Source organism: Phoca vitulina, unplaced genomic scaffold (genome assembly GCF_004348235.1).
Source record: "Phoca vitulina isolate PV1807 unplaced genomic scaffold, GSC_HSeal_1.0 scaffold17, whole genome shotgun sequence".
Lineage (NCBI taxonomy): Eukaryota > Metazoa > Chordata > Mammalia > Carnivora > Phocidae > Phoca > Phoca vitulina.
The window spans coordinates 17041971-17058009 of NW_022589720.1; the positions used below are offsets into that span (position 1 = coordinate 17041971).

General features: G+C 36.4%; 1 protein-coding gene across 9 annotated transcripts in view; it reads right to left on the reverse strand.

Annotated features, from left to right (window-relative positions):
- The window catches only part of CDH12 (cadherin 12), a 1003710-nt gene that overhangs the window by 7545 nt on the left and 980126 nt on the right, over nt 1–16039 (reverse strand). For 8 of the 9 annotated variants that reach the window (XM_032415438.1, XM_032415433.1, XM_032415430.1 and 5 more), the window contains 2 exons: nt 7252–7373; nt 3298–3415 (listed from right to left, as the gene is read on the reverse strand). In XM_032415438.1, coding sequence (XP_032271329.1) covers nt 3298–3415; nt 7252–7373 — 240 coding nt within the window. Of the gene's footprint in view, nt 1–3297; nt 3416–3766; nt 4917–7251; nt 7374–16039 lie in introns of those variants that run through there. The other variant, XM_032415439.1, reaches the window with a different exon arrangement.

Consider the following 16039-nt stretch of genomic DNA (forward strand, 5'->3'; position numbering starts at 1 on the left):
TATACTCTAGATTCAACAACTAAAAATTAGGCAGCTTCTCTAGACTCATTTCAATAGAAGCACGAAGTGAGAAATCTTTACTTGATATGACTGTTTTACATGGGAAGATGCTTTATTATTACATAGAAGAAATTTTTCAAATTGAAAAACAAAACATCAAGATGCCAAATGTCGATTATAATATTCCCAATGAGACTTAGTAATGCTGGGTACTTCTGATGACAGTAGGAATAAAAAAATGGGGGCTAATTGAATTCACATTGAAATCTTCAGCAGCTGACTGAATACTTGAGTCTGAGGAAAAGGAACAGTCAGGATTGAAATTTGAAATCTAGGTGAAAATTATTAATAAAAATAGGGGTTGGAAAAGCTGATATATTCGCACTTGAGGAGTCATGGATTCAATGTTCCTGAACGTATTATATCAAAAGGCCTCCTATTCTTTTATGTTTACAGTAGCCCCCTCCCCCCCATCCACGGTTTTACTTTTTCTGATTTCAGTTGCCCCAAGTCAACCTTGGCCTGGAAGCAGATGATCCGCTTTCTGATGTACGGTCCAAAGGTGATTTCATCTCATCACGTAAGCATTTTATCATTTTACATCATCATAAGAAGAAGGGTGAGTACAATACAAAATAGTTTATGAAAGAGAGAGATCATATTTACATAACTTTTATGAGAGCATATTGTTACAATTGTTCTATTTTATTATTATTGCTGTTAATTACTTACTGTGTCTAACTTATAAATTAAACATTATCATAGGGTATGTGTGTATAGTAAAAGATTATATCTATCTATCTATCTATCTATCTATCTATCTATCTATCTATCATATACATATATATACAGGGTTCAGTACTATCCGTGGTTTGGTATCAGGCATCCACTGGGTGTCTAAGACCATATCCCCCAACAGAAAAGGGGGGATTACTGTATTTTCAATATATTCTTATTATTGATATATGGCCATAAAAATTTCATTGTGCTGTTCATGGTGGGAAAAAAAAGATATTAAACCTCATGTCCACTCTTAAAATAGTTTCTACTGAAGAACAGGTAAAGTTAATATATATCATACAAACCATAAATATATATGCACACAGTGGAGTATTATTAGGCTATAAGAAAGGAGGAAATATTGCCATTTATGATAACATGGGTTAACCTGGAGAGCATTATGCTAAGTGATATAAGCCAGACAGAGAAAGAGAAATGCTGCACATGGTAACATTTATATGGGGAAACTAAAAAAGACTAAAAAAAATAAAAGGAACTTCTAAAAACAGTAGAAATGCAGTTGTTAGGGGCCGGGTATGGAGAAAATGGGGAAAGATTGGTAAAAAAGATACAAATTCTTAATTATAAGATGAATAAAGCCTGAGGATCTAATGTATAACATGGTGACTATAGTTGATCGAAATTTGCTAAGTGAGTAGAATTTAAACCCCCAGGGGGAAAAGTTTTTTTAAAAAGGTAAATATGTGAAGTGAAAAAAAGATTTCTATTCAGTTTTTAAAAACTTATACTTACACTTAAAATATAACTTAAGATAAAATAGAGAATATAGTAAATGGCATATGAATAGCAAACAATATTCAAACTGTGAGAAAACACTATGCTATAAGGCAAAATGATCTGATTCATATTATCATGATTAATCAGATATAGTTTTCTCCAGCAAAGATACAATGGGGAAACAGTCAAATTATGGTCCTGAATGATGTGACCATCGACCTTGTTGCCCAAGCCAGGGATCTGGAAGTCTGATTAGTCTTCTTCTCCATTGTATTTACACATGGAATCTAGGCAATCTAGCAACAAGCCCTATGGATTCTCTCTCTATCCACATGTCTCCATTTGCCATTACTTTAATCTAATTCTCTCTCACCCACTCCTGCAATAGCATCAGAAGTAATCGTATATCCTCCTATTATCTTTTCCACACTACAACCAAACTGATCTTCCTAATGCAAATCTGAACATATTATGCTCTTGTAAACCTTTCAATGACTTCTGAAGTCATTGGATTTAAGTTATAATCTTTCAAATGGCTTGTAGTTAGGGTGACCACATAGTCTGATTTGTCTTGAATAGCCCTATTTTATGTGAGCTGTTCTAATTAAATTACTAATATTGTCCACTTCTATTCTCCAAAGTGTTCTGATTTTCATAACATAATATGTGGTCTCTCTACTTATAAGGCTCTTCATATTTGGGACCCTCTTGCTTTACTGCCATTCCTCGCATTACATTATCAGATGAAGCAAATCCTACTCAATCTCTTTCTATGACAAAATGTCTACTTTCTTTCCTCTAAATACTTGCAGAAAAGTAAATTTACTCAGACATCCTTTGACTTCTGTCCATCATCATCATCATCATCATCTCATCACAATTGGTTCATTCGTTCTATAAGCATAGAATTTAGTAAGAAATTAGCTTTTTACTATCCAATATTATGAACTCAGGTGATTCTAATCCCAATTTCATAACCATGGAAACTTAGAAGGGATAAAATATCCGCAAGTCACAGAATTAATAATTTCAGAACAACTGACCAGTGCTTAGCTTTAATATTTGTAATCTAGTGTCCATTGTATTTTTGTAGTGAGTGTAAGAGTAGCAGATGTGATAGTATTAGTAGCAGTAACAGTGGTGATGATGGTAGTAACATTGGTGGTAGATACGAAAGTGCAGATATGATGGTAGAGGTGGCAACTAAAATCACTTTGGGTATTGTGTTAAAGGATTTGCATGCATTATTTTATTTAATATAAATACTATGAGGCTGATTCAGTTCGACTATGAGTTTAAAATTATTAATTTAACTTAATACACTGAGAATCTGCCATTGAGGACATAATGGAGTGGGAAGGAAAACCTTTGTTATTCTAATTACAAAGCCTGTATTCTTAACCTGTGTTGTACTCTGTGTTATTCAAATAAACCAGTTACTAAGAAGTTACCTATTTGTTTGTACAAGTAATGTGCATGTGGAACAAATGATATATTTAAAACATAGAAAGCATTCAATTTCCCAGATAGGCCGGTTTTGCTTGACACATTAAGGGACTGTCCACATTATAAATGGAAGCAATTTGCCTCATTAGATACAAACTATATAGGTTAAATATTTAATTTACTGCTAGCTATAGAATTTTGTATTTTTCATATATGGATTTCCATATTTTATGAAATTGAGTGCTTTTAGAAAAGCATTGATTTCTACCTTTGTGTCCTTTTACAAAGTTACATGATAAGAGGTTTTTTTCTTTTTTATGGGGTTAAACTTACTTCTGAAGTCACGGACTGTAAAATTTGGTTTGATGGCAGCTTCGGGTGATAATCTAAAGGAGAATTGCTGCCCAGCAGGTGAAAGATCTCGGTCTGCAGCGCTGACTATCTGAATTATCTGAAACAAAGTTGAGATGAAACTTGAAGTCAGTCATGAGTTTCAAAGGGAACTTTACATACAGCAGGCTAATAAGTTTATCCAATGATGCATGCAAGGAGATAGAAATGACATTTTTAGGATTCATATCAGTGGGCCAATTATTTACAAATAATTTTTATGAACACATATCTAAACATTTACAGTTCATAATGGCAGGTACAATTATAGGGTATGGGCCAATTCCAAATCAATATCTGCATAACTAAAAAAACTTAACACCATTGAAAATTCTCACTAAAAAGCAAAATAAAATTAAAATGCACTTGCTTGCATTTTAAACTAAATAAAATAAATGCTTTCTAACCTAAATATGAAAATGCTTACTGGAAAGAAAATCTCTGATTATTTAAAAGCCCTTGCGATAGCAAAATTTTAGTATAGTTTTATTTGTGAGAATGAGTTTTATTTTCATAAATAAATAAAATGATGAGAAAGAGAATTACAAAGGATGTACATCTGGTTTTGTCCTTATATTTGTTTTCCCCCAGTGGGCAAGAATACTAAATGTATTTTCATAAAGTTTTTTAAAGAAGTAAGCAGTATAACAACCCGGTTTCAAAATTTTTCCTAAATCACTTCCCATAGGTTGTGTGTTTAGCAGTTAAAATTCTGATATTTCAAGAAAATGCCCTTAAGAATTTGGAGAGTAAAAACAACTTCTGAGAGCCAAACTGTGAAATTGATAATTCACCATATAGATAAGCAAATTATAATAGCTTTGAGGTTGTATTTTATTAACATATCCAATGGCTTTGAATCTGAAAGCATTTCAGGAAATGTGTGTAGAAGAGAGTGAAAGCAGCGTAGTGCTCAGGTGATCACTTTCTTAGACAAAATTTGAATTTGTCAAAGGAAGACTTTTTATTTCAAGTACTGTGTCTTTGTCACAGTGGGCAAAAGCATACATCATATGTTCTATATGTGATTTACTTACTACTTTTTGTTTTCATTCCATGGCTAAAACTCAATCTTATTACTATGATCTATGTCCCCATAGAGTTGTGTGTATGTACACACACATACAAAATCACACACTCACACATAAGTGTATCTACTGTGACTTCGAGGGCCTGGCGCCATATTAGTAATTTCTAATTTGACAAATTGGTTTTCTAATGAGAATTTCGGTTCCCTGGTTCACTGTGAATCAGTCACAATTCTATAAAACTTCAACTTACGTAACTTCACATAAACTCATATGCTCAGTCATATCACTATTATCCCATCCATAAGTTTTCTGTAAATTATTAGGGGATTGGGTTGCCAGGTGTTTTGTTTTGTTTTGCCTTTAACTACTATCAGCAAGCATAATCATTTAATTAATTAAAGTTATTTAACATCAAAAAATACCAAGAACATAACTTTAGAATGAAGCAATGTCCTTTCAAACAGCAGACAGAGAAGAAAGTTTTGGTAAAAACAGGCACTTATCTGGAATTGACACTTGGGAGTCATTGCCCTAAGGAAAAAAAAACTCTCATACTTCAGGAATTCACTGTATATATCACTGTTGATTTAGATAGCATCATCTTTCTCTCTCTTCTCTTTTGTCTCTTGATAGATAACACATACATACATATAAAAATACATACATATACATACATACATATTCAATTATAGGCCAGAAGTGATAGACAGTTCCTATGCATAGTTCCTAGACAATGGGCAGAATGCCTGGGGTCAAGAGCAGAAAATGCTCACATACCACACTCCCTGAAAACTCCAGTAACAAATGTGGCCCAGTAGAAAACCCGATAGGTATTTATTAGAAAAAGAGCCTCCAAGGACCCCACAGATTGCTTACCACTTTGCCCAGATGTAAGAAAACCAAGTTATCTCAGGTCATTTCTACTTTTCCCAACTTTTCAAACTCTTTAGTTTACTAGACAAGCAGAGAAGCATCAAATGGAGTTCTATTTCCGAAAGGACTTTCATTTTGTTCATTACAAGAGTCTAATTGTTATAAAATAATTAATATTCCTATCTAAAAAAATAGAGAGTTGGGTTTTGGGGGGTGAGGGTGGAGGGATCTGGAAAGTGAGAAATTGCTAAGTTGTGGAATTTCAGAAAACCTCTTGTAACTTCTCAAATAACCAAATTGGTTTAATATTTGTTTAAACATTATGCAGCATCTACTCTTTTAGACACTAAAGAAGGCACTGGATTTATCCCATTAAATTGTGGGTACATTTAAAGTGACAAAGGGTTAAAAATTCTTTTTAATGCATTTCTGCATCTATTCAAAATTAAGGTTGCAAATTTATCAATTGGGAAATCTGACTAAATAAGTCAGGTTTTAATAAATTTAATACTTTCCCCAAATTATCAGAGAAAGGATTAGAGCATCACAGTCCACTAGAAGTTTCTGCACTGATGGAAATATTCTATATTTATATGGACAAAAAATGGTAGCCACTTATTAGATACAGCCATTGAGCAACTAAAATGTGGCTAGTATGAATTAGAACACTGATTTTTAATTTTAAATTAATAGCTACATAGCTAGTGGACATCATAAGATTAGGGTTATGGGACAGTTTTTATACAAAGCAGTATAAAACATTCAAATTGAAACAAATACTGAATATTAAGGAATAACTTCTTTCAATAAAGATACTGTTTTATTTATTTATTTATTTATTTATTTTTAAAGATTTTATTTATTTATTTGAGAGAGAGAGAATGAGAGAGAGCACATGAGAGGGGGGAGGGTCAGAGGGAGAAGCAGACTCCCTGCCGAGCAGGGAGCCCGATGCGGGACTCGATCCAGGGACTCCAGGATCATGACCTGAGCCGAAGGCAGTCGCTTAATCAACTGAGCCACCCAGGCGCCCTAAAGATACTGTTTTAAATATTAAGATTTTTTTCAGTAAGAATTAAAACTTCAAATTTACTTAAATGAATAGTTATGCTTTTTAAAGGTGATTAAAATACAAAGCGAAGCAAGCATACTGACATATTTTTCCTTTGGAACCTAGGTGCACAGTATTGGATTAATCATATTCTTATTTCATGACATACTCTCATCATTTGCTCATGCTTGATTCATTCATTATATCATATCATATTATATCATCATGTCACATTATAACATTATATTATTTTATTCATTCATCTATAATAGTCTAGGGAAAAAAAAACTGGCTACCCAGCACCACTCACATTAAATCTGGGATTTTGATAGTAACTTTCATAACCATGTGGTCCTCCTTCATGACATCTCCCATTAGAACCAGAGCAATATTGACTTAATAAGGAAAGTGTAATTCAGAGATTTTGAATAACCCAGATGTTCTACTCAAGGCCACCAGAGAAAGAAGCCTTACATTTTTAATGGGCTACAGAGCTCTTCTGTACCCCTTCATAAAACACGTGAGCAAAGCAAGAAACACTCTAGAAGAATGCACTCTAAATTTGTTTGCTTACTGGGTTTATAGTCACAGATTCTATAAAAAGTCCACAGTAAAGGAGTGGAAAATATAGCAGATATGCAATCCTAGACTGTTTAGTTATACGAAGAATATTCACTAGGCCATCATCAAATTATCCCTTGGGATGTTATTTCTACATCCATATATTCACCCTTAATTTATGAGTTTACTATCTCTTGTGGGTTTTTTTTTTATGAAAACATATGATCCAGGGAGAAATTATCTATCTATCATTATCAGTATTGATATTGATATAGATATCGATGTGTGTGTGTACATGCATTTATCTATGGTCTTCTACCCTGAAACATATGCATATAGTAGGTCTTTATATGCTATTAGTTAACAATATTGATAAGATACCTGTCCTGGTTTGGCATTTTCACACACAGCTGTCTCATATGGCACAGATATTTCTGGAGGAAATTCATTGACATCTAAGACATTAATCAATATGTTGACTTTGCTGCTTAATAATGGGTTACCTGTTGAAAACATAAAAAGAGAACAGACAGTTACAAAATCTGGTCAGTTATCATTCTTACAGTAAATAGTATTAAACATTTTTAATTTTTTTTAAATAGTTATTTATTTATTTCAGAGAGAGAGTGTGTGTGAGTGGAGGCGGGGCACAGAAGGGGAGAGAGAGAGAGAGAGAGAGACAAGCAGACTCCCCGCTGAGTGTGGAGCCCAGTGCAGTGCTGCATCCCAGGACCCTGAGATCATGACCTGAGTGGAAATCAAGAGTCTGAGGCTTAACTGACCGAGCCATCCAGGCACCCATTATTATTTATTTTTTATTTTTTTAAATCAGCCATTATAAAGAAGTCAAATGATCGTTCCTTAATGGGAAACTGCAGTGTGCCAAGTATAAATGATAAAAGGATGGGTAAGTATGTCAATGTTTTGCTGTCGGAACACTAGTGGTGCCCCATACCAGTGTTCATCCTGAAATTCACTCACCACCAAAGTTAAGGTCAACCATCTGGCTAGTATTTTATCAAACATGTAGTCATCATACCAGAGCTCACAGAACCAACCTTCAATAATAGTGATAATTTTCACTGGATAAAACATGTTTTCTATGTTGTGTCCATATAATTAAAACTTTATTGGGTAGGATCATCTACATATTTAAAAAGTTATTTCAAAATGATTCTTCCTGAAAAGGATAATAAATTACAAGGAAAATGAAGGAGAAGGGGCTTTTATAAATAAAGATTTAAAAAACAGACTTAAGGAAGTAGAAGACATAGATTATGGAAAGCTTGGATACACACTGAAATGACTTGCTGGTGATAAGAAAAGAAAGAGTAAGGATTTTCTTCCTATAGTAGATTAAAAAAAAAAAAAAAAGTGTTGTTTTAAAAAAGTGCCAAATCCCATCAAAAATTTTAGCCCCAGCCCTTGATACATTACCTGCTTCCCTGTCATTTGTTGAAGAAGACTCAAAAAAATTAAGTTAGTAAGGCATAGCAATGCACAGTTTACCTTTCTTGTTATAAAATTTTACCATATGAAATTTTACCGATGGATAAACTGCCCCAAATCGTTGAAGGACCCTGCCCAGAGTCACACCTTTAGGGGGATGGGAAGTTAAAATTCCAACCCAGGACTATGGAAATCCAAATACGATGTGTACGCCACCATACCTTCTCTATTGATTGGTTTATGTGTTAAATCCTTCATCTGCAGTGCTGCTGATGATTCATAATATTAGTATTCTTTTAGACCTCTATCTGGATTCTTTCAAAGAAGCATACAAAATTTCAACACATGACTGACTCTGCCAACTCTCCACTATCCTGCTGTGCTAAAATTTATTAGAAAATAATAGGCACTATAAACAGTATCATAATAAATGTTCACATATTCACACATGACATAGTGAAATCCATCATTGTGTACCAGTACACACACAGATAACACAAAGTGGGGATGAATGTTATATTCTGTAATAGAGGATGTGCTTATAGAAGGTGTATTGGTAATCTTGGAGAAGGATGCAGAAAGTATGATTTAAAAATTAATATTGGCAAAAAAAATCAATATTGGCCACACGGAATTATCTTATTTGGTAGAAAATGTTGGCTATTTTCAGAAGTTATTTAATCTACCTTTAATTTGGTTTCTTTGTATGAAACATACAGTATTAACAGTCCCAAATTCATAGGTTTGTTATATTAAATAATTGGTGGTGTTTTACAAAATGTTAGATCACCTCTAGTAAATTACATCACTCTTATTACAAAGTGTACTTCTTGGAGGTTATCTAGCTCTGTATCTATTTTTGGTGTTAATTACTCCTATAGCCTAATATGTAGATAAAAGTCAAAAATTTGGCTAAATTTGGTTTACTTTTGTAAGAAAAACCTGGAAATTATAAAAAATAATGACAAAATTAAAAAAAAAAAACTAGGCGTAATATTTGTAATGCTTACAAATTAACTCTTTTAGGGTTCACAGTAACTCTGTTATAGACATTATTATCCCCATTATTGTATGTGGAACTCTGAGGAACAGAAGGGGAATGTGATTCCCAAAAATCACAAGTTGGAAGTAATAAGATGGGGTTCTGGTTCCAAGTTCATGCTCTTAAACTCTAGTATGCATCGTGCATTAGAAAATAACTGAAATTTATTTAGCTATTGAAAAAAATAGACAACAAATTAATATTACAGATTAGTTTAGGGAATTCATGTGAATTACTTAGCCTATTCAGATTCTGCCAACATAAAAATCAGTCTCCGCTTTCCATTTTACATATAAAGTACAAGTCCTGAGGCCATATAAAGAGGAGAGTTTTGTGCGTGTTGTTTGTTTTTAGATTTTGTTTGTTTATTTGAGAGAGAGAGGAAGAGCATGAGCAGGGGAGGGGCAGAGGGACAAGCCAATTGGGGAAGCAGTAACATCTCTGTTCAAGAACTGTACTTAAGCACTGAACTTTTTACAAGAGGATAAAATTTGTTAGAGTAATATAGATTTTTTTCATTTATGCATATAATTCAGAAAATTACATTGAAGAAATAATGACCCTTTTTCTTCTGACTCATCTAATCTGTATTTGGGACAGCGATGATGAAATTTGTTTAATCATGACTTAGCATGAGCATTATTACCAACATTTTTGCCACGTAGAAACTAATTATCACTGAATATGTAGAGGGCAGTTTCAAATATATATTTAGTAAATTTTATTTTATTTTATTTTTTAAAGATTTTATTTATTTATTTGTCAGAGAGAGAGAGAGAAAGCAGAAGCAGGGGGAGTGGCGGCGGGGGAGGGAGAAGCAGACTCCCCAGTGAGCAGAGAGCCCGATGCAATGTGGGGCTCCATCCCAGGACCCTGGAATCATGACCTGAGCCACAGGCAGAGGCTTACCCAACTAAGCCACCCAGGCATCCCAAAATTTAGTAAATTTTAAATAACCAAAATCTTACCTGACTAATTGCTGTGTTCTTTGTAGTCAAATCATTTAAATTCCAATTATTATCGATGCATGTTGCTTATATTTAATAACCAGCTTATTAATAGTTTTTGACTCACATAATATAATTAAGAAATCATTTTATTTTTATCCCCTATGCCTTCAAAAATGTTTTGTTAGATTTTCTTTCCTCATTCCTTGATGATATCTCAGTGAGCTCCCTTAGCTTTCTGAGTCAGTCTGAGTTAGAATTGCCTTATTAGTAGTATTTTCAAGTACGGTTTCAATTAAGAAAACAAAAGGTAAAGCCCAAATTCCAAAAACAAGGAATGAAGGAAAAAAAAAAAAAAATCACTGTTTATCATAAATGAGTTAAAATACTATAAGGAATATTATGAATATATGCCAAAAATCTAGTCAACATAAATGAACTGAACAAATTCCTAGAAAGACACAGATTACCAACAATGACCTTTAAAAGAAATACAAAACCTTAATAGACCTTAAACAAATGAATAAAATCAAGTTGTAATTAAAAATCTCACAACCAATAAAAAACTCATGCACACATGCCTTCACTGGGGGAATTTTTTTTTTTGAACTCTGGAGATATTTTATTTTTAAAGATTAGAGATTTCATTTCTTTATTTGACAGAGAGAGAGAGCATAAGCAGGGGGAGCGGCAAACAGAGGCAGAGGGAGAAGCAGGCTCCCTGCTGAGCAGAGAGCCAGATGCAGGGCTCAATCCCAAGACCCTGGGATCATGACCTGAGCCAAAGGCATATGCTTAACTGACTGAGCCACCTAGGCACCCCACTGGGGGAATTCTATCAACTATTTAAAATCATATAATACCAATTCTTCACAAACTTTCAGGAAATGGAGGAGGAAACACCACTTCATTCTATGTATACTGCTACCAAAGCCAATGAAAAAAACATCATAACAAAACAAAACAAAACAAAACAAAACAATATGGGCTAATATCACTCATAAGCATAAGTACAAAAATTCCTTTACAAAATATTAACAAATCAATTCCAGAGCATACTATAAAATTACTACACAATGACCAAATGGCATTTATCCTAAGGATGTAAGGTTAGTTTAATGACCAAGAATAATCAATCCAACACACCATATTAATAGAAGAAAACTAAAAAACACATGGCCATCTCAAATAGATTCAGAATTAGCGTTTGACAAAATCTTACATCCATTCATAATTTTTAAAAAGTCTTCTAAAAAAGTAATGAACAGGAGGCAAGATCTTCAACCTGATCTATTCTACCTACAAAAAGCCTATAGCTAACATCATATTCAACAGTGAGTCAGTGCTTTCTCTCTAAAATTGGGCACCGGGCAGAAACGGCGGTTCTTGCCACATATATTCACCATTGTACAATCAATGAAAATAAAATTTAAAAAAATGTAAATATCCAGATTGGAAAGAATGAAACTGAGACAAAAAAAAAAAAAAAAAAAAAACAAAAAAACAAAAAAACTCCATTCACAATATAATCAAAGATAATAAAATATTTGGGAATAAATTTAGCAAATAGATGCAGGACTTACAAACAGAAATTCACAAATCATTGCTCAGAGAAATAAAATGGGTTGCAGATGGGAAGGATTTCTGGTGATGGAAACAGAAAACTGTATAATCACTTTGGAAAATGGGTTGGAACATTCTGTAAACATTAAACATGAACTTATATTGCAGCAATTCCCCTCCTAGGTATCTACCCAAGAAGATGAAATAAACATCCACACAAAAACCTGTATACAAATGCACATTAAAGTATTATGTATACACTTCAAAACTGACAACAATGCAAGGGGCGCCTGGGTGGCTCAGTCGTTAAGCGTCTGCCTTCGGCTCAGGTCATGGTCCCAGGGTCCTGGGATCGAGCCCCACATCGGGCTCCCCGCTCAGCGGGAAGCCTGCTTCTCTCTCTCCCACTCCCCCTGATTGTGTTCCCTCTCTCGCTGTGTCTCTATCAAATAAATAAATAAAATCTTTAAAAAAAAAAAAAAAAACTGACAACAATGCAAATGTCTATCTTTTGGTGAATGGATAAACATTATGTGACATATCCATGCAATAAAAATTACTTCAACAACAAAAAGGAACAAAATAGTGATATGTGCTACAACAACCTGAATGAATCTCAAATATGCTGTCTTCTTTGACAATAAGGCTGACATTGCTCCTTGGAGCTGAATTAGCTGCAGAAAACGAAAGATTTCAGTGATTTTGGGTTTCCGAAGTCTTCAGAACATTCCAGCCCCCACCTGTCAAGTCTTCCAGATTTCCTGGAGGAGATATTAAGCCATTCCTTTTATTTTTTTTATTTTTTTAATTTTTTTTTAAGATTTTGTTTATTTATTTGACAGAGACACAGCGAGAGAGAGAACACAAGCAGGGGGAGTGGGAGAGGGAGAAGCAGGCTTCCCGCTGAGCAGGGAGCCCGATGTGGGGCTCGATCCCAGGACCCTGGGATCATGGCCTGAGCTGAAGGCAGACACTTAACGACTGAGCCACCCAGGTGCCACCTAAGCCATTCCTTTTAGATGAGCCCTTTCAGGGATGCTTGGGTGGATCAGTCACTTAAGTGTCTACCTTCGGCTCAGGTCATGATCTCAGCTGAAGTCCTGGGATTGAGCCGCGAGTGTGACTCCCCATTCGGGGGGAGCCTGCTTCTCCCTCTGCCCTTCTCCCCACTCATGCTTGCTCTCTCTTTCTTGCTCTCTCTCTTTCAAATAAATAAACCTTTTCAGCATTCCTGACCCAAAGAAACTCTATGATAATTTATCATGTAGCAATAGATAAATAATCCTGGTCATAAGAAATATTAAAATATATATTAAAAGGAAAGAAAGATTCTCACTAGGGCTTGAGCTGGAATGGACCAAGCAGGGCCTCATGGCAATGCCCATGGTGGGGGGAGCAGCCCCTGCTCCCAACCACCATGCAGAAATCTTGCCCAAGGGGACTGTCACTAGCGGTCCAGCTGTGCTTTGTAGTGCTTTGCTCACTACTACTATCCAAGGTCGGCAGATATTTCCAGGGAGCCTTCTGTTTCTATGGAGATAGATACAGCTATCTGCATCCATAGCTCCAGGCAGCCTGGAGTGGGGGTCCGAGCCCATTTACCTGCCTTCTATGCCTATGGATTGGGGTTGAGCAGGGGCCTGCTGGGGCACAGAGGCTGGTCTGGAGGGGTTGGCTAGCAAGGCAAGGAGGTTGGTGACAGTTTCTGGAAGTCCCTGTCTCCATTATCTGCTGACAGGAATCATAGCTACTCCCAGGACTCTCGGCCCAAGGCAGACCCTACCTGGGAGCTCATGGTCCCATTTCAGTGCCTGGACCTTGAGAGGGAGCAGGACAGTCAGGGCTTCATGTGTGGCATCTGCATGGACAAGGTGTGGGACGAGTCAGAGGCATCCTGCCCAACTGCACGCATACCCACTGTTGAGGTGCCTTTGCACCCTGGTTAAAGAGGAGACAGGACTTCCCACAAGACATCACGAAGGCTTGTCCCCAGTACCACGTCCATTCTAGCTACATCACCCCCAACAAACTCTGGGTGGGCAAGGAGGCTGAGAAGAAGCAACTCATCAGGAACTTCAAGGCTTGGACCAGCCAGATCCAATGGCAGTTCTTCATGTGGGAGGGTGGTCACTGCCCCTTCAAGTCTGACTGTATTTACCTGCACCAGCTTCTGGCTAAGGCCACAGAATGCACCAGCTGTCTTCTGTGATGGAGGTGCTGGGCCTAACAGCATTCCTAGGGCACTGAATTAGAGGAAGAAGTATCATGGGCTGAGCCCTGGTTATGGCCTTCTGGGATTCAGAACTCCTACTCGATCCCAATAGTTCTTACCATGGCTACTGTAACCAGGACCAACATGTGAGAAAGGGGACTGAGGGCAGGGGGTGCTAGGTGGTAGGTCCCATTCTGGGCTAGGTGGGAGATGAAAGTAGTAAGCTCTCTACCCACATGCACAGGAGCAGTGACACAACTGAGGAACATAGGGACAGGCGGAGGGCTCTGGGAAAGAGGAAGTTGTTCTCGCCCACTTGCCAGGGCTTTGATTTTTACATTTGTTCTTTTGTAGGATGATCTTGGAAGAAAACAAATAAAATGCACCTAAACCATGGATGGATGGAAGGAAGGAAGGAAGGAAGGAAGGAAGGAAGGAAGGAAGGGAGGAAAGAAGGAAAGAAGGAAGGAGGGAAAGAAAGAGAGAGAGAAGAAAGAAAGAAAAAGAAAAAAAAGAAAGAAAGAAGAAAGGAACAGAGAAGAGGAAGGAAGGAAGGAAGGAAAGAAGGAAGGAAGGGAGGGGAAAAGAAAAGAAGACTGGCATTTCTTCCTGAATTGGTGCTTTTCTCATCTAAAGTTTCATTTACTCACATGGCTGGTCCTTGATGCTGCTGGTCTGCTAGACATCCAGCTGGAGGTAGAGACAGGAATACTCACTCATGGTCTCTTTATGGAGACTGGGTTTCTACACAGCATGGTGGCTAAAGTTCAAGGGCAAGTATTTCAAAAGTGAGAGAAATCTGGATAGAAACCCTTGCATTTATGACCTAACACAGTCACATAGAAATGCATCTCCTCTGTGTTAGTCAGGTCTGTCACTAGTCCACTTTGAAATTCAAGGGGAAGATACAACCCACTTCTTGATGGAAGGAATGTCAGCCTCACTGTCAGAAGAACATATGGGAAGGGAGAGATAGAAGGTATGCCCATTTTTGGAAACTATAATCAGAAATCTCTTTTAGAAAATGTTCGCTAGTAACTAGCATTGTAACCGTTAATAAATCCTAGGAAAACTAAATTTTATTTATTTATTTTTTAAGATTTATTTATTTATTTATTTGACAGAGAGAAACACAGCGAGAGGGAACACAAGCAGGGGGAGTGGGAGAGGGAGAAGCAGGCTTCCTGCGGAGCAGGGAGCTCGATGCGGGGCTCAATCCCGGGACGCTGGGATAATGACCTGAGCCGAAGGCAGATGCTTAACCATCTGAGCCACCCAGGCACCCCTTATTTATTTTCTAAAAGTTTTCCTTTCAAGTTCCAGTTAGCTAACATACAGTGCAATATTAAAACTTAACCAAAGAGGTAAAAGACCTGTACTCTGAAAACTATAAAACACCGATGAAAGAAATTGAAGATGACACAAAGAAATGGAAAAACATTCCATGCTCATGGATGGGAAACTAAGTTTTAAATTTAAATAGGAAGTTAGAATTGATATGAACTTACGTCCTTCATGCCATTCTCCTTAGGGCTAAGGAATTTATAGGGGCAAAGAAAAATCATTGGCTTTATCCACAGTTCTCTTCAATGTAGTACACATTGAGATTCCACCTACTATTTCATTTGACCAAGTATCCTGATGATCTACAAGTCTGAAAATTACAGATCTCTAATTGCCCACTTAGGGATGAGAAAACTTTGGTATAAACTTGCCCTACATTTTTTTTTGTCAGACCCAAGACTGGAATCCAAATCTTCTTACTATGCTTGTCACTGCACCATGATATATATCAACTAACTCAGAGAAGGCACACCGCCTGAGATCTACCCAGGTACGTGATAATCACTTACTTCCAAAGAGTAATACTCACGCTGCTGTCGAGACCACCATGCCGTGAGAAAGCCCAGTTTACATTCAAGGGACAAAGGGGTGCGGATTTTAAATTACATATTA